Source organism: Pseudopodoces humilis, chromosome 2, assembly GCF_049639895.1.
Source record: "Pseudopodoces humilis isolate 2021_Gansu_Grassland_sample_001 chromosome 2, ASM4963989v1, whole genome shotgun sequence".
Classification (NCBI taxonomy): Eukaryota; Metazoa; Chordata; class Aves; order Passeriformes; family Paridae; genus Pseudopodoces; species Pseudopodoces humilis.
In genome coordinates, this window is record NC_142201.1 from 8,054,042 (window position 1) to 8,078,426 (window position 24,385).

General features: G+C 40.6%; 1 protein-coding gene across 1 annotated transcript in view; it reads right to left on the minus strand.

Moving 5' to 3' along the window:
• Positions 1 to 221: 221 nt before the first annotated feature.
• The window catches only part of OTC (ornithine transcarbamylase), a 28,386-nt gene continuing 4,222 nt past the window's right edge, over positions 222 to 24,385 (minus strand). The window contains exons 3-10 of the mRNA XM_005516723.3: positions 23,901 to 23,982; positions 16,315 to 16,402; positions 10,949 to 11,102; positions 3,934 to 4,056; positions 3,192 to 3,245; positions 2,937 to 3,086; positions 2,292 to 2,429; positions 222 to 345 (exon numbers count right to left, since the gene is read on the minus strand). Coding sequence (XP_005516780.1) covers positions 286 to 345; positions 2,292 to 2,429; positions 2,937 to 3,086; positions 3,192 to 3,245; positions 3,934 to 4,056; positions 10,949 to 11,102; positions 16,315 to 16,402; positions 23,901 to 23,982 — 849 coding nt within the window. The 3' untranslated portion in view covers positions 222 to 285. The remainder of the gene's footprint in view (positions 346 to 2,291; positions 2,430 to 2,936; positions 3,087 to 3,191; positions 3,246 to 3,933; positions 4,057 to 10,948; positions 11,103 to 16,314; positions 16,403 to 23,900; positions 23,983 to 24,385) is intronic.

The window sequence follows — 24,385 nt, forward strand, 5'->3', positions numbered from 1 at the left end:
GCTGGCAGACCCAGCCATTATGGTACAACCTTGGAATGTTTTCCATGATGCTGATCCCTAAAAAGAAGGGCCAGCTTGGAGCATCCAGGTGAAAAGCAGCTTCTGCAATGGTGTTTATAGTCTTGAACATTTTCACGAGTGTAATGCAATATTATACAGATAACTACATGGTTTTATTAAAAAAATCACTCATTGCCTTGGTCCTTTCTGAAGAAGATCTACGTGTTTGCAGACCAGAATATTCTGCTGATGAGGAATATTTTTCTCCTGGCAGGAATCCAAGCATCAAAATGTGGGTTTTTGTAGCTGTGGTGAGTAATCTGTCAGCAGGGAAACCATGACAGCCTAGAGGAGGAAGAGAAGAAAAAGATCCAATCACATTGGAAACAGATACTCCATAAAAATAAATAAAGGGGAAATATTTTCCAGCTCTGAAGCCTTGTGTTGAAAGTTATTATCCTGACAAAAACGGCACACTTAGATTTATTTGCTAGAATTTCTGATGATGAATCAAGCAAGAGCTGAAAATCAGTTAGGATGTTCTGTATTGTAGCTGATAGATTTTCTCAGTGTGGACAAAATATATTAATGGACATCTTAGGAGCAATTCACACAAGCATTTAGATCAAATGCTGAGGCCCTTTTGGCATGTTGTGATGTATTCTCAACTACTTCTAGGAGATGGTGTAGGTACCCAGACATCACATGGGCTGGCTTGTGGATTTCAGCAGTTTCCATTAGCATCAGTGAGAGCCACGCTAGAATATGGGCTCTGAAATTTATCCCAGTTTAGCTAAACTCTCTATAGTGACACATGGGAAAATCCTCACTGAGGTTAAAAGTGTGCCATCCACCCCTCCTGCCCTGCCTTAGGCACAGCTGTGAAATGGGAGAAATGGGACTGTCAGCTAAATAAAATGTGGTGCAGCAGCAGCTCTGCTGTCCCTCCCATGCCTGTGCCCACAACAAACCCCACGCTTGCCTGGCTTTGACAAGGCTTTACCTGGTTCATACTGTGATTTCACAGCAGCAGGGTCTGACTGCACACTGTTATTTTGGCCCAGCACTGGATTTGTGAGGGCTCTCCAGGGGCTGTGATCTTGCTGCCTGTCCTTCCTTTCCCCTCATCACTGCCCAGTGTGACAGGTCACCCCAGGCACACAGAGGTGGCAGAATCACAGCTCTGCAGCCCCTCGGTGCTGCCCTTTCCTGGCTGCACTCAGCCCTGCTTGGATCTACAGCTGAGCAAATAATCTGGTCTTCAGTTTTCTCTCTGTGCTGAAAGTGGTAGAAAATACTATATACACAAGACCCATACATTCATTATTTTTATAGGTTGATAAAATACAAAGATGACATTTTCCTTTCCCCATCAGTCCCCCCCAGAAATGTGCATCTGGAACCCAAAGAAAAGGGCTTCTTTTTAAAAAAAAAATAAAAAGAAAGATAGCAAAATTAAAATAAAAAATCTGAGCATTTTTTTAATTTTAAGGACAAAACTATGAGTAACATAGTATTCAACCCCTTATTTCTTCATTTGGAGCACATCTAGACTTCATCTCAGAACAATGACAATTCCTCTCTCTTTTTCTTTTCAACCCTGAAAGTTTTCACTAGCTTTTGTCAACTTGGTGGAACTAAAGCCAAAAATAAATAATAGGCTACTGAAATCTGGCAGTGATTTTCTGAAATTCTAGGAATGCTGAGAGGGGAGTTATGGTTTATGTTAAATGCCAAGTGTCCTCTCATGGTTCCCATGGATCACACAGTGTTACCCACACCATAACTTTTCAGGATCTTTCAAATCTTTGCTCTTCCAGCATTTTCTCAGGGAAAGTTCCCATTTGTGTCAGCAGCAGCTTTTCCTTAGAGAAAATAACTGGTTTTAAGTGTTTGGTAAACTGTAGTTTCTAAGAACAGATCCTGGGACCCCAGCATTTAACAGGTTTTAATTGAGAAGTTGAATTAATCATTAGAGTAAATCCAGTGATTTAATTACCAAAAAAAAAAAAAAAAGACAGTTTATATTGCAGATTTCACTTAGTGATAAAACCTGGGTCAAGCAACAGCAGATTATCACCAAAATAGATCCCATTTGTGCCCAAAAGCATTTGTGCTAAATGGTGTCTGTGTCAAAATTGTGATGTGCTCTGGGGTAAATTTGAAATATGTGTTTTAACATTCACTATTTATTGTGGAACCAGGTTGAATTCAAGCCTGTTATGTAAGGCAGAACAGAATTGACCCTAACCTCCAAATACTGTTATCTTCTTTGGTTTTTTTTTTCTTACCATAATTGTCCATTTTCTGTTTTCAGCCTCCTGGAAAACCAATGACCGTGGAGAATAAAATACTTCATCATCAACTTCTTCAGGTTTTCTAGGTAAACAATGTAAAAAAGTCCAGTTGGAAGCAGCAGATTTTGCAGTCTGTAGATTAAAAAGCATATAAAATAGAGACGTATGTGAGGACATTAGTAAACTTCTTAAAGTAAAGGGTTAACAAATTTTATATTAACTCCCACTCTTGTTATTTGGATGATGAACTCAGAATTCCACGGACTTTAAAAGATTTCCTCATCTGTTAATAAGATGGGAATATCTCCATGCAAGTCTGTAAGAGTTCAATGTTGACTTCACAGAAGTCAGAAAGTCACTCCAATTTCTCTGACTTTAGAAGGGAAGTGAAGACCTCTCTGCTGTACATGCTCTGGAGCTGGATCTCATTGGGAAGCTCTGAAAGAGGCCGAGTCATGTGGAACGTATGACATAACTCAAACTTTGTTATCTCTGTAAGTGTTTTAAGCTGAGGGAGGTTTGCATGTGGCTTTTCCATGGCCCCACTCAAAAAATCCACAAAATCATGCTGTGTTGATGTTGATCCTTATAAATGCAAACTGTAAAAATGCAAATAAAACCCAAAATCTCAGTTTTTACCTGCATTGTAATCTGATAACCTTGAAAGGCCTTTAGTCTTTCTCTCTTCTCTTCTTCTTGTCCCATGCTTATCCATGTGTCTGTAACTAAGACATTGGCACTGTCTGCAGCTTCCAAAGGGTCTGTTGTGAGAAGTAACTTGGTACCATACTAAAATGAATAAAATAAGGAAGATCACTAAGACAAGGAACTTCATTTATAATGAAAATAAACTCTACTCAAACAATTCTACTAGGCTGTTTCTTAGGCTCCTACCTCTTTGGAGCTCTGTTTGGTTATTTTAGTTATCCTGGGGTCTGGTTCAAAGCCCTGACAAAAGAGATGATAGGTAAGACATCATGGAACATGTATAAGATCTTCACTAATTAATAAGAATGGTTAGAAAAATATTTATTGAACCATTGGCCATGGAAGAAGACTATCTTTCAGAACTGTAAAACTGTAAAACTTGTAAAAACTGTGTTAGTTTTGTTGAAAGTTTATTTTGGAGATAAAGTAGCAGAAAATGTTCTAAAAATATAAGAAAAATGTATTTTGACAGTTACAGAATTAAATGCATATATAACATTTATTTTTTTTGTTCTAAACTGATTTTTAAAAATATTTTTTATTGTATTGAAATGCAACATTCTAAAATGCTGCACCACTAATTTAAACAAAATGAGATGCAACACTTCCACCTATCTGAAACAGGCTTAATATTTTTTGGATGTGGAGAGTGCATTGGATGGCTTGGTAAGGCTTTATCAAATGGAACTGTGATACTCCATGATTTATACTCCTGTCATGTATTCCCATTTGTGATGTTGGACTCGGTAGAATCACTCCTGCTTTGCATCCAAATAACTGGATCAGGATTTTGTACCTTGGCTCTGAAAAGAGGCACTCCAGATAGATGTGGGCACCCCCAGCTGGGGCCCTTGACCAATGCCCGAGTGTTTGAGACAAGCCTGGGTGAAGTTTGCCTTCCTTTCTCCACGGGCTTGTTTCTCCTCACCCTGGGAGTGGCAATCCGCAGGTGCGCTCCCAGCTTTGCGGCGCTCGCCATGAAGGAGTGCAGGACGTTGTTGCCGTCCCCGATCCAGGCGATGGTGAGCCCCTTCAGCCCTCCGTAGTGCTCCTGCCAAAGCAATCACAAGCTCTGGGGTTACATTCCAGAGGAGCTGATGGACAAGAGGGAATGATCAGAAGGGTCTGGCTGCTTTCAAACGCTACCTGCATGGAGCACACCTGGAACTACTGCTCCAACAGGATGGTCACGGAGGGAAAGCCCCCCAAGTCATACAAGAAGGCCACAAGTGCTGCTCCTTCCCCTAGAAAAGGATACATTGGCACATGTGGCACGTGGTGAGGCTCAGGCTGAAAGATTCAGCACCAGACACAAAGTGATTTTAGCATCACTGATGTACAGCTGCTCTTTGGGCTTCATAAATATCAGTGAACGTTAGAAATTATTAATTTATAGACAGTCCTAGTGCCTGGAATAGAACTCCTTCCAGCTTTTCCCCAAACTGTGAAAATATCCCTGTGGAGATTTGCTCTGGCTTGGTTGCCTCTACACGCTGTTCCATGTGGCCATGGCAGTGGCTATGTCCTGGGAGTGCATCTTCACCCCACAGCTGCACAGGACAGCAAAGAGCAACAGTGTGAGAGCAGCTGTGCCACTCATGGCCTGCAGCATTTGTTCTCCATTGTTCAGCCAAAGAGTGCAGGGATTTTTTAAAAAATGTGGATTACCCAAACTTGAAAGAGCATTACAGAATTTACTGTGGTTTTGCCTGATAGCACCCACAGCCCAGCCATGTGCAGTTACTCTGTCCTTCCACCCCAGCAGATAAGGCCTGAGGAGGAACAAGAGTAACAGGAGTTACATATTTCCAGAGCAGGACAATTTGAGGCTCCTTAATGAACCTTGTTTTAAATATGCATGTTTATAGGCACTTAAGCTGATACCAAAACTTTTACAAAGATGTAACCATATTCTCCTATAACCCTGCTCCGTAAAACTCTACCTCTTGAAACAATTTCTGGAGAGCCTTTTATTCTTAGTTCAAATCTGGGCCATGCTACAATTGCATTGTAGTAGCTGGAAGCCAGAGAGTATTTCAACACTTCATGTGACATGATTCAATGCCTGTCAGAGAAGATAAGCATCCACATTGTACTAAGTGGCAACCTTGCAGGCAGTTACAGAAAAGACGCCAAAAGACTGAACAGGAAAAGGGCTGGGACTACCCCCTCCTGTCCTGGCAGCAGCTTCTCCTAAACAAATACTTTGTGAAGCTGTTCCAGAACAAAGTTATTAGCATTTCTTCCAGTGAACACAATTTTGAGTCAAAAATAGTAGTACTTGAAATATTGAATGACATTAAAGTGCTGTAAACAACTAAATCTGATAGAGTCCTAGGCTATTCAGGTTTAAGGGCTAAAACTATGTATTGCAAAAATATCAATTTTTCAGCCAAAATTTGTTAACAGCAGGCCCATTGGCAGAGGTTGGATGCAAGGGCATTTACAGGAGAACAAATCAGAACTTTGTGGACATGGAAGTTATTTCAATATAACCACTCTTCAGGGCTCCAAGAATCTTTCAAAGTCCTTCCACATCTCCTAGCAATGGTGCTCCTAGGAGAAGGCCAAACCAAAGCATTTATTTAAGGTGTTGTTTCCCCTTAGGGATTACTGATAGCTGAGATCAGAACCCACAGCCAGAAACAAGTGAGACAGTCCTGAGTTTTTTTCATCTCACTGTTTAAAAATAGACATCTCAGCCTTAATACTCAAAGCATTGACTAGAGTCATAAATACACTGCTATGTTAAACAACTTCACCTTATTGCCAGCTGCTACTCTGCTTTAAAAGCAGCACAGTGCATACTAAGTGCTGTCCCCTGTTTTCCCAAGCTACAAGCTGTTACAGATAAAATATGGAGAACTGGATGTGTCTGTATAATGATCCCTGATACGCACTGCAAATTGCAAACCACATCTGCAGTGACTACCGTGCAGAGTGGACACAGCTGAACTGATTTTAATGGAGATGTTTTGCTAATGGAAGGAGTCAGAGCAAGGCAGAATCAAGCTGTGTGTGTGCCAGTAGAGCCTGTTTTGTACCCTGAGCTAGGCTTTGTGCTGCCACTGGTGCGCTGCTGCTGCAATTCAAACCTCTTCATCTAAAGCCAGATCACTGTGACTGTGACTGTACTGCTTATAAGCAAACACACACCCTCAGCTTCCAGCAAAGATGAGGTGACTCTGTTGATGAAAACCAGAAAATTTGCAGGTAATACAAAAGCTACAGTCAATGAGACACACTTCCCCTCCTTCCTACTCACTCTTTTATATGTGCTTATGCAATCACTCAGGTGAAATCCTGATAAAAGAGTTTTGCATGATAGTAACACTCTAAATTAATTGAGAGCCTTTACAATACCTGCTGATCACAAGAACCTCTAAAGGTATTTCCCCTTTGCATCCCTCCCCAGTTTTTACAAGTTGTGTTATATTGATGTAGGCTTTACTCCTGCATGGGTGTTCGGCAGTTTCACACTACATTCAGAATATGACTCCTTGTAAAGCCACACACAAAAAAAATAACATATTTGGAAAGTCTAGCACTCTTCTCCCTTATGAAGCCTTTTGGCAAACTAGGAATTGCTGCTGTAGTGCCATAAAACTCGCTGGTTATTCTCATGAAAAATCCCAGCTAAATAAGTAATACCAATTTTACACTCAATTTTTTCACCCTCATGTTGTTTTTACAATGTTTCATTCTGTTCTTATCCATGGCTGTATCAGTGTAGGCAACCCTGGGAAAAAATAAGTATGCTCAGTGATTTGACCCTGCTGTATGTGTGGAGAAGACTGGGTTAACTAATTAGGGACGTTTGTGTCTGCCTCTGCCTGGACTTCCTTCCAGCGAGACTGAAACTCTGACACCATTATAGATTAATTCTGAAATGTTTGACCACAACTGTCATAACAGCCCTCAATTAAAACAAGCTTTTGAATAATGAATCAATAATCTGTCAAATTTTAAAATGGAATGCCAGGGACTAATCAAAGCTTTAGCCCTTTGGGAGACAGTGCAGTCCAGTAAATGAGAAACTGGGCAAACTTGGATCTTCCGGCTTTCAAACTGGGCTTAAGGCAGATGCTGGGCCAGTTATCTTTCTTACTCCCACTCTGCTTTTTTGTCATGGTAGTTGATACAGTATATTTTAGAGGATCAGGACAGATCTTAGTTGGGATTTCTAATTGTTAGAATAATAAAGATGATGACGGTGATGAATATGAAAATTGTGATAATTTCAGGTCTTGGGGTCACACAGCAAGGAGAAGTTGAGAATATACTGCAGCCCTTTTCAAGCTGGGCAACATTATTTGTTATGCTGTTTGAAAAGAAATCACCGATGTATTTCTTATGCCAACCGTTGCTTTCTGAAAAAGAAGATTCCCCCCAGAGCAGTGACATAAAAAGCCAGTGGCATATGGATCCACTCTAATTACCAGTGTGGCCATCCTGCAGTCAGTGACAAGTGAGCTGATTTGGCCAGTGACATTAATATCAATTGAATCAATGTCAATACCCGGGCTGTCTCTGGAATACCAATTGTGTGATGCTGCCCTCCAGCCACGCTGAGCCAAGCAGAAGCTGAGCCACAGCTCCTGCCCAGGACACCCAGAGGCACCGGGTGGATTCAGCACGTGGCTGTTACAGCACAAGCAGGGGAGAAAAGGGGCTCAGTGTGTGCTCACAAACTCTCAGTCTTCAAAATCCCCAAACCCTCAAAGTCAGGTTCTTTACATGTTTGCAACCATTTTGAGTGGGTTATAACTCAAACACACTCCATTCAACACAACCTTTAAGACAGAAGGTAGTGTATATACATGCTAAGAAAAAAGTTTATCTTGGCACAATAGAGGGCATTAACCCTGAGCACAATATTAAAGGACAGAGCCAGCTTAGACTTCAAACATGTGAGGGGATCCAGGTTGCTCAGGAAGAAGGCACTGGGCAGGAGGATTCTGAACCTGAGGAAACTCACCCCAATATTCATAACAGAAGCACACTGCTTTTCCTGAACATTTCCAGGATGAGAATTTGCCCTGAATACAGAATGAGAATTGACAGCCCCGAAAATAAACCAGCTGCATTGTTTGGGGGGATGCAATGGACTATACTAAAATAATGATACTAAAATGCACCTGTGAACAAGGAATCAGAAACTATAAGCAATAAAACATTTTTTCAAAACAAACTGTGCAATTATATAGTTTCAGACTAAAGAGAAAGTACTCCAGGAGGGTTCAAGAAGGCACACAACAAAATTAATAGGATATATAAAATGGAAGAAGAAAAATGTGCTAAGCATGAAGAGGGTCCGAGTGCGTGGATAGCTCCACTGGAAAACAGAGAAGGAAAAAAAAATAAAATAAAAAAAGGTACATTTTGGGTATGTACTGACAGCAGAGAGGAACAGATCCATGCAGGAAAATATTTATGGGTATAGGGAAGAGTCATTTTTTAAAGAGAAATAAGCTGCACAAAATATGTAGTTACATTTAAATATTAGGCTAGCAGTCTGTGCCGCTATTGTAGTTTGCATATATGTATAAATCAAATAAATTGCCTTTGCATTGCTCAGAAAGAGTCTAAATGTTATATATGGACTTTCAACTCACTTAAAGAATCAGTGGTACCATTCCACATCCCTGTATTCATCTTCAAGCAGGCATAAATTTCATGACATCTTGCTGAAAATCCCAGGAGAAGCTTGAATAGGTTAAGTAGCAACTAGGCCCTGTGGCTCACACCTCTTCAAGAGTTAATCTCACTTCTATGGCCTGGCAAAGTCCATTATATGATTAAAACATTGTGTCATTGCATGCCAGTCCAGTCTTCTCCAGCTCACTGTACAGTGTAAAGAGAAAAAAAAGGAGCAGAGGAAGAGGTCAGAAAGGGAGAGTTCAGGCAGTGCCATCACCCACAGGGAGCTGCTGAGAGCTCTCCCCTACCTGCCCCTCTCTCCTGGATAAGAAAGCAGGAATGGAAAGTGAGTCAGCAACCAGCAGTGCAACATGCCCTTGGCATAGCAGGGTGGCCACCCAGCTGCCCTATAAAGATCTCCTGATGAATTTTGGGCTAAGGAACATGCTGTAAAGAGTCAGGGAGAGATGGGCAGATGGAGGAAATAGTGCTCTGCTTATTGGGCTGAGTGTGAAAGTGCTGCAAATTTAAAGAAACTTCCATGTCTGTCTAAAAGCTGAGCTATTCCTTGTGATCTCTGTAAGCGCTCACTTTGTCATGACACCTTTCCACATCAAATACATCTTTTGTTTGAGCACCAGCTGCTATGGACCTGTTTCTTCATCACCAAAGTCATCCTCCCTGGTGCTTGGTGGAGCAAGGACACCCACAGCTGTTGGTGCTGCCCTTGGCATTCAAACCAGGGAAAAGCGCAGCCTGTGGGCTCATATTCACCCGGAGCTTCTACCTACACAGGGATGCAGTGGAGGAGGAGCAGAAGGTGATCAAAGGGGCATGTTCTCATCCTTTGTTTTCCATAGGCTTTGCCCTAAGATCAGAGGAGAAAGAGTTGCATCTCCAGAAGGTGACTGAGAGACTCAGAGGTGACTGAGGTGACTCATTGGTCTCTTCATTAACTGGAGGTGGAGTAGAAGACAACTGTGAGCCTGGCTGCTGGAGCCAGTGGCCGAGACAAAACCACGTTTAGGGGCAGAGATATCCATGGTTGTGTGGGATGTGCGTCACAGATTGTTCCCGAAGAGTGCTGCTCACAAGTGATAAAATGCTAATTAATAAGGTGTTTGCAAGACAGAACACCCCACAAACACAACCAGAAGATTCTCCTGACTTATATTTGCACAGAGTGTTTACAATGAAATGATGACATTCTCATTACAGCTTACTGTTTTATGCAATTTGAACATTGAGCCTAGCTCAATGTGATCTCACAAATCTCCCTTATCCTGAGGTCTGTAAGCATTTCAGTCTCAAGTTCATCGATTTTTGCTGGTCTCTTCACTGTGAATATAAAAAATTTACAAAAAATACTTAAAGTAAGTGATTTTCACCAAACACATGATTCTTTCAGTATTTAAGGTTTAAAGCATGAATAATTTAATATTACTCTCCCTAGATCTCTCCCACACACTGAATGTCCCATAGCAAAGTCCCCAACAGCCAAGAAACATATCTGATTGAATCAGGAAATTATTCTGCCCTACTGTTTTGAAGCAGTGTGGTTTTTATTCATTCAGAAAGTAAACAAGGTCAGAGGAGTTCATCATAGTTGTCAAGCAGCCCTGCATTATAATAATCTTTTTTATAAGCCAGATTCTCAACCAATTGTAAACCCACATAGTCCTTCTGTTCACAGATAAACATCTGGTATTCTGTGTGTAAAATATTATCCTGCTGTCAGATCCACTATTACATTAGATAAAAATAAAAAATATGATCTCTTTTAACTGTTCTGTGATGTGAGCAAAGTTTAAAGTGGTTAAAGTGCCTGAACATTAAGCATTTGTACTGGTAACATTAGCTGGCTTTTCAAAATAAATTTGTTCAACCAATTTCCTAATATATAAATAGTGATTCCTTTTAAGCTGTCCATAGATTAGGGAGGAATCAAGAGCAAACTACTGAGTGTTTTTAAGTTGGTGGAAAAACTTCTGCTGGCTTTGCCTGAGCCAGATTCTCATCTTTGTCTTAATATTTACAGCCCTCTGAACATTCTTTGAATTGCAGACTAATTCCAATGAAGAACTTAATTTTATGCTTCAGTCCCACTACAGCTGATAGGACTACGTAATTGTTTTAAATTAAACAGGTCCTTAATTATATTGCTGGATGAAGATCTTTTTAAACAACAAGTGCCATGTAATTACTACTTTGAAAAACCTGGGGATAAATGGTTTTGAACCTGACTTCCCCAAATACTTCCTAAGAATTAGCAAAAAAAAAAAATAATTGTTTTTTATTTTTACCTGAAGAGTTAGGTAATCAGCTAAAATCTGAAGAGGATGGTATAAATCGGATAATCCATTGATTATTGGGATGGTGGCTTCTTTTGCCATTAGGTCCAGATCATTATGGTTATAAACTCGAGCCAAGATTGCATTTGTCATGCTGGACAGCACCCTAGAGATGGCAGAAAATACTCAAGTCAAACATAATAAATATATGCCTATTGCACTCTTCATAGTGCAATACATAAATATTAATGAGAAATGGTAATGAATCAATATTTTTCAGCTATCTGAATAATTTATCATGCCTGCAGAACAGACTCAAATGTAGTCATTTAACAAGCTGCTAATAAGTAAAAAGTTTCACTTCCTAACACTACTATAGTAAGTAAATGAAAACTGCTGCTCTATTTTATATCCTTTTCTCCTTAGCATTTCATTGTAGATGGAACATCGATACATGTTAAGCTCTCTGAACTAAGATAAGAGATTGTGTGATACTGTAACATTTGAAGAATTTGATAGCCTCAGAAGAGATAAGGTATATGATTTTTTTCAGTCTTGTAGCAAAGAACAAATGTAGCATTGACTGAATATTATAGACTCTGTATGGTAGCCTGACTTCGTGAGGGTCAGCAATACAGATCTGTCTTAGATTACCACAATCGTTTACAGATCTTAATAAACACAGAAACAGAACAGGCTGGGGTTTTTGGCCTGTCTTCTCCTATCTGCACAGCTGTGTATGGACTCACATGGTATCAGCATTCAAGTAATGTCCAAATTACAAACTCAGTACAAGGGAAGGGGTTGCAGGAGCCCCTGTACCACTCGGGCATTAACCTCATTTGCTGAAATGTGAAAGACACAGAGATTAGCATAGTGGATTAGCATAGTATACTCTGAATTTTTTAGATAAATTAAATATGGATTGGAGCTCTTAATTTCTCTGCATTTCTGTGTTTTAATCAAGCCCTGAAGCCTGACTTTGAAGTAGCATTTTGTGTGTTTTCATGTTATCTAAAATAGGACCTTAAAACAAAACAAGGGAGGACTGAATTAGAAATATATGGAAAAAAATCTTTGCTGTATCTGCCTTCCTGATTAGCCATGACAAATTCTTGCATCTCCTCTTGTGGAAATAAGGCTGTTAATACCATCATCAGCAAGGTCTCTGATGAAGTCAGTAACAAGTATTTTCTACTGACTGCAGACATTCCTCACATAAGTAAAGCCCTTATAAAATGTTACAAGATTGCCTATAGAGCTCTCTCTGAAGAAAAGGCTGTCAATAGCAGCTATAGATGAAAAGGAGGAACTGAACAAGGTATTTACTGATTACAAAGAACTGGAACAGTTGCTGTTGCTGCCATTATTTCTTAGCTCACCAATTTCTTTCTCTGGGGGAAACCTGTTCTGTCCTGTGTGCATGGTTCCTTTCGTCAGCCATGTCACTGGTAGACACCCTAAACTAGACACAGCCAGTCCCCATAAGTCAGGGGAAAGGGGCAATCACACTGGGAAATTGTTCATTTTCCTTAGAACTCTTTTTTCATTTAGGATGTCAGGACATCTGATTTCTATTTGACAGAAGCTGATCAAGATATTAAAGAAAATGGTTCCTTCACAGGGTATGCCACTATGGAAAATTCAGTCATAATCACCAGCTAGTGAAAACTGCTGGACTTTCATCTTCAGTCTGTTGAAAATAGATATCAGACTTATTAGACACCTACCAGCAGGACATCAGACAATCCTTCTGCCAGCATTTCTAGATGTCATATTTTAAAGTAGGAAAATCAGCTGTAAACAGGCTTTATTCTTTGTGAAATCAAAATAGAACTAAACAAATAACCCTCACCTGGAGGTCTCTGATTATAGGGCAGTGATTAAGTCTCCAGTAATTGAATCAGTTTAAAGGAAACCATGTAAGGCAGGAATTGCATGGGGAAAAAAAAAGGTCCTGAATAGATGAGTCTTACCAAAGGTGAAGTTTTAGAAGCTGAGGGGATGTAAGTACAAGTTCATCAGGTGACTACATTTAGGGTTCTTATTTTATCAACCACTAAGTCTTTCTCTCTTTTCATTCTTTTGCAAAACCGTGAGACTATGAACTTCAAAATCCCAGAGCCTGGAAATATGTTATATTGGAACACTGAGTACATTGGAACACTGCATATTTTTCTTTTTGAAGTAATTTTTATTTCTACAGAGAAAATCCGATTTTTTTTTTCCCTCAACTGTATCCTCTGAGGAATCCAAAATGAAACACAGAGTATGCCTTTTTGGTATGGCAGACCTCTGAATTTGAAAATGGAGCATTTACATATATTTTGTATAGAATATTGCTATGGAAGGCAGTTTTGCTTTTGTTTTGAAAGCTTATATCCATTCAAAGGCTTTAAATTTTTGATAAAACTACTTCACTTTCACTCATAGTCTCACAGGAACAGGCAGTGGATTTGTTCTCAGCAAAGTAAACCCATTCCCCATAAATGCAGAGATTGATGCTCTAATAATTCCAGTGGACTGGTAAAATCACCCTATGAGTTCTTCAGGGCTGCCACTGAACCTGATGGCCACTGAGCTTTAGTGATGCCCAGTGGAACTGCTCTACAGTGGGAAATACAGACATAGCACTTATATTTAATTTCAGGTAATATATCAGGCATGTTAAACAGCGCTGAAAAGCTTAGAGCTCCTTAATGGGCGGTAACTTTTTGCCACTGTGTCAGCATAAATGTAAATGTCTTGTGAAGCATGGAGGAACTGATTTATGAGCAGGTAATAAGTCACTGAAAATATGTTCACAGCAGCAATGCTTTCAACCCTTACCTGCAGCAGTTCTAATAAAAACTGTGACTTTTATGGATCTGTGCCCCTTTCACTTTAAGTCTCAATCTCAAGTACTTCAAAGGCCTTCAGAGCCCCAGACACATGGCTGTAAATATTTGAAATACCCTCTGGGTCTACTACAGGCATTCTTTTTTTGTTCTTACATTAACTGAATGAGGTTGGGATGTCATCTTTCATTCACAAGAAGCACCAAGGAATTAACACTCCAATTGTTCTTCTGGGTAAACCACTCAGCCTTGATTATGCAGCCAATGGCATTTCTGCTAATGAGAGCAGGTGTGGAGCAGAGCATGTGGGACTCTGTAAGGATTTGGGAAAAGACCTTGGCCACTGTAACTGGTGAGAGCTGTGACTCAGCAGAGGAGCAAAATCCCAGGTAAGAGGGGACTTGTCGTGGAAGAGCAAGCAGTGGCAGAGAAAAGGTGGCTGAAGGTTTGCTTGGGAAGTGGCTATTGTAGGAACTTTACCCACAGAATGGGGATGCCTTCAGAAAGGCTGCAAGATTTTTGCTTGCTTCTATTTATTGCCTTGTTTCTTGTAGTTTATTGTTTGCCTTTTTCCTTTTTTTGCTTGTGCAAACAAAGGCCATTCAGGACGCTGTAAACAAAAGATTTAATGTCCCTTTATTGTCACATTTGGGAAGTAGAAGAAATGAAAACTGGCCTATATTAAGCATGTCTGTGTCAGATTTGCTGTAGGGTTGGTGTCTGAATGGCAGAGAGGCTCCAGGTGACATGGCTGGTGGGACAATGCTTGTAGAGGTTATTGCAGGGAAGTGCTTTGGAAGGGCCCTGGTTTATCCTCCTCCTTCCTGAAGGTTTGGCTGCTGGGGTTTGCAGCCAGCTTTGCAGTAGTGCAGATGAGGGCTGCAAGGTGATCAGAGGGAGGGAGCACCTCGCCTACAAGGAAAGGCTGAGAGAACTGGCATTATTCAGCCTGGAAAAGAAGGCTCCAGACTGACCTAATTGCAGCTTTCCAATACCTGAACAGAGCCTACACAAAAGATGGAGAGGGATGATTTACAGGAGCCTGGAGTGACAGGACAAGGGGGAATGACTTCAAACTGACAGAGAGTAGGTTTGGACTGGATATTAGGAAGATATTTTTTACTGTGAGGGTGGTGAGGTCCTGGCACAGGTTGTCCAGAGAAGCTGTGGATGCCCCATCCCTGGCAGTGTTCAAGGCCAGGCTGTTGGGACTCTGAACAACCTGGGATAGTGAAAAGTATCCCTGTCCATGATGAAGGGGTTGGAACAAGATGATATTTAAAGTCTTTTCCTGCCCAAAACATTCTATGATTCTATAGTTGCAGTTCACTTTGATTCTGGCAGTCATATATCTAGCAGAGTGTGAGAGTTAAGTACTCTCAAACCTCAAGGGACTGAGATTTTTGGATTCTACTATCAACACCCATATGCCTTCCATTTCATCAGTAAAAAAACAAGGAAAGAAAATTTCAAATATTCAAATGTTTGATCTTTTTTTAAAAAAAATTCATTTGATTTCATCACCGAGAACAGCAACACACTTCTCAAACAGTCTCTCCCACTGGCTCAGAGCTGTGGTATTCAGCAGAAGCAATGGAACTCATCTGTCTGATTGCACATTTTGAATTGAGCCTGATGAGCTTGACACTGCATATCTTTCAGCAGAACAAAAAGGACCACTCAGACACTGCTAACCTTCCAACAGCTGGGCCTGACTGCATCGACCTCAGGCTGCAAAAGGGCTGCCTAGAAAGCAAGGTAATGCTAAGAGATGAAGCTTTAATAGTTGGAGTGCTGTGGAAAACTGCAGGAGCACCTGCAAAACATGACCTCATGTTCTGCCAGCTTTCTGCAACATCAGAGGCAGTCCAGTGCAGAAAAGCTCTGAGCTCAGGTCCTCCCTGCCACAGCAGTGGGGACAGGCTGCTAGCCATCCCTGCAGGGGGACTGGGCATGACTGACATCTTCCAGGGGTGTCAGAGAAGGGAGCCACAGCCTCCACAGCAGTCCTGACAGCGGGTACAGCTGGAAAGGAGGGTGCAGGAAATCTGAAACTGGTCCAGTTTTGTGCTACTGAAATAGGGGGATCAGAAAGGCCCTCAGTGCCACCCTGTCACTACTACAGCAGGCTAAGACCAGCAGCTGGCCTAACTAACATAAATTACATCTTTGCTTTTTGATTTTGCTCCAAGGGCAGCAGAACCAGAAGATTTGAGTCTTGCTAGAATATATGTGCTGTCATCTGTGGAATTACATGACTACTGGGGTTCATAAAATTGTTCCATTTGTAAATGTAACCCTAATTAACACTCTATATGCCAAAATAATTCTCAGTGTGGGAAGCGTAGGATAGCTTGAGAGGATGGAATAAAGGTTTACTGAGCTAGAGATTGTGTGAGCTGATCTGTAAATATTTAAGAAATTTGGACTACGTTCTGACATTTTCCAGAAAGAAAATATGAGCTTCCAAAATTCTGCAAGACAGGTGTCAGCTCAATAAATTACCAAATGCAGTGATCAATCAAGTGACATTTTACCAACCTTGCTGTATCTGTGAGACTCTCATTAGTGCCCAGATGTATATCTTGTGTTGTAAGGAAGGAAGGATGTCCTCCAAGGAGAGCAAATCCTACAGTGAGGAAAAATTAAAAAAAAAGAGAAATTTAACATCAGCAACTCATATTTACAGTCAAGATTCAAAATCTTGATACGAAACACATTTACAAAAAGAAAAGCAGAATTCAGCAGGATATGCAAATGTTAAAATGGTTAGCATTTGACACACAACATTTCAAATAAATGTGCTTTGGAATAAACCCACTCAAATGTATGCCTTACTGAAATCCTTAGCCATGAGTTCTGATCTGTGATCACAGGAACAGTCATACAAACTCCAAGGCTACACATTGCCACAAGCATCACTGTTGCTCCCTGTTAAGTGCCAGGTAATCCATTCATCACGCTGCATTTCTGCTTCACGGCACTCTGCGTCCTAGAAGGGCCATCCGAGTCACTGCATCCTTACAGGGATCAACCTTGTCTTTCATGTGAAGTCAGACAGAAAACCCTAGGCTGCCTCATACACTGTAACAAACTTGAATTTGGTCTGAAATGACCAAGTGCCTTAAAAATGATAATGTGAGAGAGAGAAAATTGAAAGCTTTCAGGCCCTCCCAGCATCCCTTTACCCTGCAAGAGTTAGGCATTTCCAAGGTAGTCCAAAGGACTGGATGGATTTGGCATGAAGAATAAAATCCATTCGTGAGCAGGAGAAAGACTTGAGCATCATTGAAGAATATGAAACACTTTGGGGAACTACACAGGTGTCTACAGAGTGTTTTGAATGAAGACATATTACATGTTAAGGGCAATTCTCAGGTTCTCTGCTGCTTTATTTTAATTGTACCACCAATAGAAAGTTATCACAAGCAACCATCCGACAGACAGGCAATAAACATCTTTTCACCAACATCTGAGTCTCTCTGCCTTTGCCTGGTTTAAGTCTGAAGCCTCTTTCTACTGAACCTGAGTGTAAAGTCCCTCATGGCCACACATTGGGAGGATGGGGCCTGATGGGACTGCTTTATGAACAGTCACAGATGGTTTAGCATAAGCCTAGCACGGGACACAGGGTCCCACAGCTGGGGATATACAAAGTGCACGATTTGAACAGGTTTGTATGTGGCCCTGTAAGGCATTTTCTGTGATAAGAACAACTCCCTTTCAGTTCAGAAATGTTCTTCAGGCAGATTCTGCCCTGTCACTCACATTTCTGATGGAGGAAATTTCCAGAGAGTTTTAATATGAAAAAAACAGCCTTGTTGAGACAACACTGTGGGCTGTGAGTCTTTTATTGTGACAAAAATCTAGAAAGAAGCCCATCTTTATATTTATATTGCCAGGAAGAGAAAGGCTGCACATAGCACAGAAAAGTAGAGACCCCCACTTTTTTTGCCAAACTGTGAAGTGTTGGAGATGCTGATGAATTTCATGCTGTTAGAGAAAAAAAAAAAATTAAAAAGAAAGAGGAAAAAAGAGGAAAAAAAAAAGTGGAAAAGGAAATTAAAACTAGAAGAAAAGGTCAAAAGCTGCTCAGGCTGGCTGCATCCATTAGATGGCACTGCTGACAGATTCAGCACTGCAGCTTTAGCACAGTGGTTGTACAGGTCTGTCATACATTACAAACTTTGTCCCACAGCTACTTTTTTAAAGAGGATTAAACCGGGACTGAACACTGAAACCTTTCACAGATAAAACCAACAGGTACAGGCAGCAGGTCTGGGCCCCACAGCTGGGCTCCTTACACAGAGCAACCATTATTAACCACCTTTTCCTGCCAGCAGCAGGGTTGAGGTGGGGTCTTCTGCTTTACATCAGTTCAGACAGCCTCTGGAGTTTAAAATACAATAGATAAAAAACAATACTGGCAAATCATTGTCTTTGGATGCCTCAATTTCCTTAAATGTCAGATTAAAAGTAATGATGCTCCAGGGCCCTGATGAAAGGCAAATTTCTGCTCCCCCAGCCAGTGTCCACTCATTTTATTGAATGGGCTCTTTTTAATTGCTTGTTGTTTTCTTTAAGGATTGCTCCAAATTGCAACAATATTGCAAGTCAGACACTGAAGACTTCTAAGAATGAAGGACCATTTATTCTACTACTGCTTTTTTCACCTCCCCTCTGCAGCTCAGACACAAGCACTGTATTTAGAGGACTGTGTATGCAAACTACACATTACAGCCTGTTTATTAAGTGCAAATTTTTAAGTCAAGACCTCAAGGATGAACTGTTGTTGGCAGTAATTTTTCCTTCCCAAATTCTTATGTATTTTTTTTGAGTCATATATAATTATGTCAGTGATTTACTCCTGCAAGTTCCACACAATACAGCAGCTCTGCATTTTAGGATTCTAAATGCATACATTTTGGTACATGACTCACAATCCAGGCAGGCTCAAATGGACATGTTCTGTTTTCTATAAATGATACCCAGGTAAAAAATGGGAATCTGAACATTTATTCAGAATTGCCAGACGTCAGGCAGCCCAGTCAGAGCTGCCACCTGGAGTCTGTGTACATAGCAGAGCCCTGATGTGTTGGGCTTTCTGCTCATGAACCGGCCATCTGTGCAGGGCTTGGGAACATATTTCCATTGAAAACTTTCCATCTGGAAATACAGGAGCTCTATGCTCTAGCTTTGTATATAGTTGCAGAGACAGAATCGTTTCAGATTCTTTCATCCAGACTACCAGTAGAAAGAAAAAAAATGATGACTTTTGAAGGTATGCAGGCACCAATTCAGCAAATAAACACTGGAGTGCTGTGTTAAACTGGGAGATCTAATCCTCTTTGTTGTCACAACCTGGTCATATCCAAAGCCACATGCTAAATATTTATATGAATCAACAAACTACTAAATTTTCATACTGCAAATCCAGAATAGATTATTGCTTCATGTCCACACTTCTCACTACTGTTAGTTTTCAAAATACATTTTCACACCTCATGCTGTGGCACATTATTGACCCCATTTATTCAGACTCTTTCAGACAGGACATGAGTGAAATCTTCATCCCAGGCTGTCCCTGCTACGTGGGGCAAAGAGGCCAAAAGGAATACTGTAGTTCACAGGTTGGCTACACAGTTCTGGGGCTGTCGCCAGGAGACACACACAGACATCTTCTCAAAAAAAGAAGGATCTTTTTCAGAATTTCAAGACATATGGATTTGCATTTATTAATTTCCTCATTGCCTGCCCAGATGTACAAAATAGAAAGTATTTTTCCATTTAGATTGATAACAAAGAACTCTCCTAGGCAGCAATTACAGAATATTCCTAAAGCAGAAACTAAAAACTGATAAGCAATTTTTAAAAGTTATTTTTAAGGTACCCTTTCAAGTGGAGAGTAAACCAAGAGTGCATTTTGGCCCTCTGTAAAGGGGCCAAGCTAAATAATACTTAGCCACTCCAACAGAAAACAGACCCTGTACCTGTGCCATGTAATACCATCCCCACTACATTAGTTCGTATCCTATGATGCAATTATTTCTGTGACTCTGTGTAGCAGTCTTCAGGCATGGCTATCATGTTCCTCTCACCCCACTGTGTAGGAGGAGTGAGTTGGAAGTAATTCCACTAAAGCCAGTGGCTCTGAACCCCTGTAAGGCTGTTAAGATCTTGTATATTCCAGTGCACAACAAAAGAAGGGAGGCTGAGCTTTCCAGCTGCGCTGCTTTCTCTCCATTTCCAGCCTGTCTGCATTCAGTATTTGTGAAATGGCTGGATTTATTTATGACTCACTCACTAAAACATAACTGCAGCTGTATATTCTAAGAGCAACAGTGACAATCAGAATATTTTACACCAAAGCTATAACAAAAACAGAGCATTCACCTTTGTGCCATGCCTGAGGATGTTCATTTTACAAGTAATGTATGACCATGTGAATAGTTCTGTTTTCAAAAAGTACACAAGATTTTATGCAGAATGGGTATGGGATTCTGACTGTGAAGAGGTGACATTTTCCAGTGTAATAGCAGATATGTCACATTTTCCAATTAAATAGCCAGTGATAGAAATAAATCTACTAGGCTCACAGACTGGATTTACTTTGCCACTACTCTGTGGAAGTTACTTCTAGTTCTGCATTAAACTTACAACATCACTACTCATCTTAGAAATGGTAAAATTATATGGATTTCAGAAATACGCATTAGAACAAGATTAAAGAGGCAATGAGTTATACCTCAAGGAACCATACATTATTCAGTACAGTTGCAATGTCATTAGAATAAAACAGGATGTTGGAAAACCTTAAATATCAACTGATCTATTACAATGAGTCATAAACTAATGTTTTGATAATCTTCAATTGATCTGGACAACTGGGAGAAATGCAAAAATGTCACCCCTAAGTTAAATAAGGGCAAGAAGGAGGACCCAGAGAATACAGACTAAGCTGCCTCACCTTGATCCATGGGAAAGTGATGAAGCAGTTAATCCTGGAAACCATTTCTAGGCACATTAAGGTCAAGAAAATCATCAGGACTAGTTGGCATGGCTTCACCCACAGGAAGTCATGCTTGAGCACCTTGATCAGCCTCTATGATTCTATAACTGGCCTGGTAGATGAGGGGAGGGCGGTGGGTTTTGTCTGCCTGGACTTCATTGTGTCCACTGACAGTGTCTCTCCCATGAGATCCTCCTAGCCAAGCCCTGGATGCCTGGGCTGGATGAGCAGAGTGTGGGATGGGTTCAGAGCTGTCCACATGGCCAGGCCTGAGAGTGGTGACCACGAAGTCCAGTTGGAGACCAGTGACCTGTGGTACCTTAGGGGTCCTTTTTGTCCAGTCCCGTTTAACACCTGTGTTAAGGGCCTCGATGACTGAGTGTGGTTTCAACAAGTCTGCTGAAGACACAAAACTGGGAGGAATGGCTGGTACATCACAGGGTCATGCTGCTGTCCAGAGGGATCCTGGCAGGCTGGAAAAATGGTCTGACAGCAGCCCCATGAAGTTCAGCAAGGAGAGATGTGAAGTCCTGCACCTGAGGAAGAACAGCCCCATGCACAGGGACATGATGGGAGCCTCTCAGCTGGGAAGCAGCTTGGCAGAGAAGGACTTGGGAGTCCTGGTGGACAGCAAATTTAACATGATCCAGCAGTGTGTGTACCTTTCCAGCAAGGGTGGTGAATGGTGTCCTGGACTGCACCAGACAAATGCTGCCAAGAGGTGGAGGGAGGTGAACCTTCCTCTTCATACAGCACTGGTGAGACCAAACCTCAAAGAGTCTGAATTTGGGATCCTCAGTAAGAGAAACATGGACACAGCTGGTATGTCAATGTTAAGAAAGGGTCACAAAGATGGCTGAAGGACTGAAGCATATTTCTGTGAGAAGAAAAGCTGAGAGGGCTGGGACAGCACAGCCTAGAGAACAGAAGGCTCAGGGGGATATTGCTAGTGTATATAAACACCTGAAGGGATGAGGCAAAGACAGAACTAGGTGTTTTTCAGCAGTGCAATGAGAACAAACTGGGAAGATCCCTCTGAATAGGAAATTCTATTTACTGAAAAGCTGAGTGAACAATGGCATAGGTTGCCACAGAAGATTGTGGAATCTTCATCCTTGGAGATATTCAAAAGGCTTCTGGACATGGTCCTGGACAACTGGATCTAGAAGACCCTGCTTGAGCAGGGGATTGGAGAAGATGACCTTCGGAGATTACTTCCAACTTCAACCATTCTGCTTATTTCTTTTTCAATAATGTTGTTCTTTATAGGCACAGGGACAGTAGGAATTCTGAAAAGACTCCCATGGTGTTAATATGTCCCAACAAACTCCTAGACACTGCACAGAGAAGATTTTGTAATCAGTGCTTTCCAAGTCTCTACTCTGTAATGAAATCCACTGATTTAGCTGTTTCTGAGAGTTGCAAAGTTTGCTTAGATTAATCTCATCCCCAGGACCTTGCCCTACAAGTGACCGCTCTCAAGTTATTGAAGGGTCAGCTCTTGGGAATAGCTCTTGCTATTTGAGATGTCTCAGGAACTTTATAAATAAACACTTCAGTGAGTCCACTGCAATTGTCCACTTTCACTACACATTAGAAAATTTGTATTAAATTATCTTGTTTAGCTAAAAGGAACATATGTGGCCCCACATTTGTTTTGAGTTAGAAATTCTGGGAGGGAGTTATTCATATTAAAAAAGCAGCTGAAATGTATAGAATTTTTGTGGACAGAAAGAACTTCAGTCTGCCTTTGAAGCAAAGTCTTAGGCTTAACAGACTTAAGACCAATTAACTGAAGGTGTGAAGTTAATGCAAAGAAGCTAAATTGCATTAAACTCCCTTGTGGAAGCTCTCACTCAGAAATAAATTTGTTTTATTTCACTGAAGCTTAATTCTTTCTTGGATGAATTTATGTGCATTAACTCCCTTCCTTAACTTAATTCATTTGAACTTTCTTGAGCTTCCCCCTTCCGTAAGCCTTCAAAAGCCAAGGACTAAGCAATGTTTCCCTCAGAATACAGAAGAATGAAGGATAAACAGATCCAGAGAATTCATTACCTGGCCATATACCAGGATGGCAGGCAACAAGAAACTGGACTAAAAACTCAGGAATTAAAAGGTGGGTGGTCTTCACAGAGAGGGAATGCACAGTAGTAAGTTCTCATTATCTGAAGAAAACAGAAAGCAGCAAGTCTGATTAAAGAGCAGGATCAGCAGGGAAATGGCTGTGCCAGACAATACCAAGGCAAATTCAGAAATGCTTGAAGTTTACGTATCTGCTTTTTCCTTCCATTATTTTTACCTTCTCTCTTACAGCTTGTAAAGAAATGTAAATACTCAACAGGTTTCCTGTTCCTTCACTAGGGGAAAGTGAGGGATGCTGGGTCAATTTAAATGAGAGAAGAACTTCCTTGATGCATCACCATTTCAGAGTTATTTCTTGCTATGAATGCTGTGAATGTTATGAATGATGAATGATTTATTTCAGCAGTGCCACTGAATTCAGAACAACTACCATGTAAAGAAAGATACCATATGTACATGTTTCAGTGTTGGCAGGACTGTAACCTAAAAGAAAAATGTTCCAGTGCCTGATATTATTAGGCTAATACCCTTGAGTTTTCATCAAGTTATCTTCCCCTGTAGGTAATCATATTAATTTTTTGCCTGAATTTATATAAAGGCATTACTGTGATTTCCAGTCTAAACACATACTTTGAAATGTAACAATGGAAATGCATATTACATTAGGAAAATATTTATTAGAGCTAGCACAAAATTAAATTTGTGATGCTTACTGAAGTAGATGTTAGGAAATGTATATCTTGCCAGTACAACTAGGAGCTTAGACCAGAAATGCTTACTTCTGCCTGTTACTTTATTTCTGATCTACTGTGTTTTGCAAGATTTTGACAAAATTTCAGTGATCAAAGCCATGTGCTTGTGGAATCAATAATGCAAGGTGAAACACAAGTAGCCACCATTCTTTTCTAATTTTTGATTTCAAAGTTTAGGTTTCTCCTGAGTAGCAATTGCTAAATGCACAATTATGCAGTGTTTCTTAGTAGATACTCAATGTATACAATTTCACATGAAGCCTTACTGGGCTCAGACCTACCTGTTTCTGCAGATAATCTTGTTCTTGTGCTTCTCTTCTCAAAAATCATGGCCAAAGATTTGCCTTGCATCAAAGGCAAATACTGAAACATGAAAAATTAAGGCATTTCAATTTTATAATCATTATACAGTTTAAAGTATGAAATACTTGTTGCACATTTTAATTCACCATTAAAAAAGTTGCAAAAGTGGATTTTTTTATCTGTGGTTTTATTCTCCTGCCCTTCAAGAAATTTATTAGCTGTGGAAATGTTAAAGGCAAAGAAGGAATCCTAGGCCCAAAAGCAACTGCATTTTGGCACTCAATTTGAGCCAGCATTAAGGAAAACTCAGATACTAATTTAATCCCATGAAGGGAAGTGTCTTCTGTTTCCTACATTTAGTGCTGCATGTATGCTGTGTGTGGATGGATGAGGTTAGCAGACAACAGGGAGTTAGCTGCACAAACCTGTTTAACCTTTCCACTCACAAAGTCCTCTGAAGTGT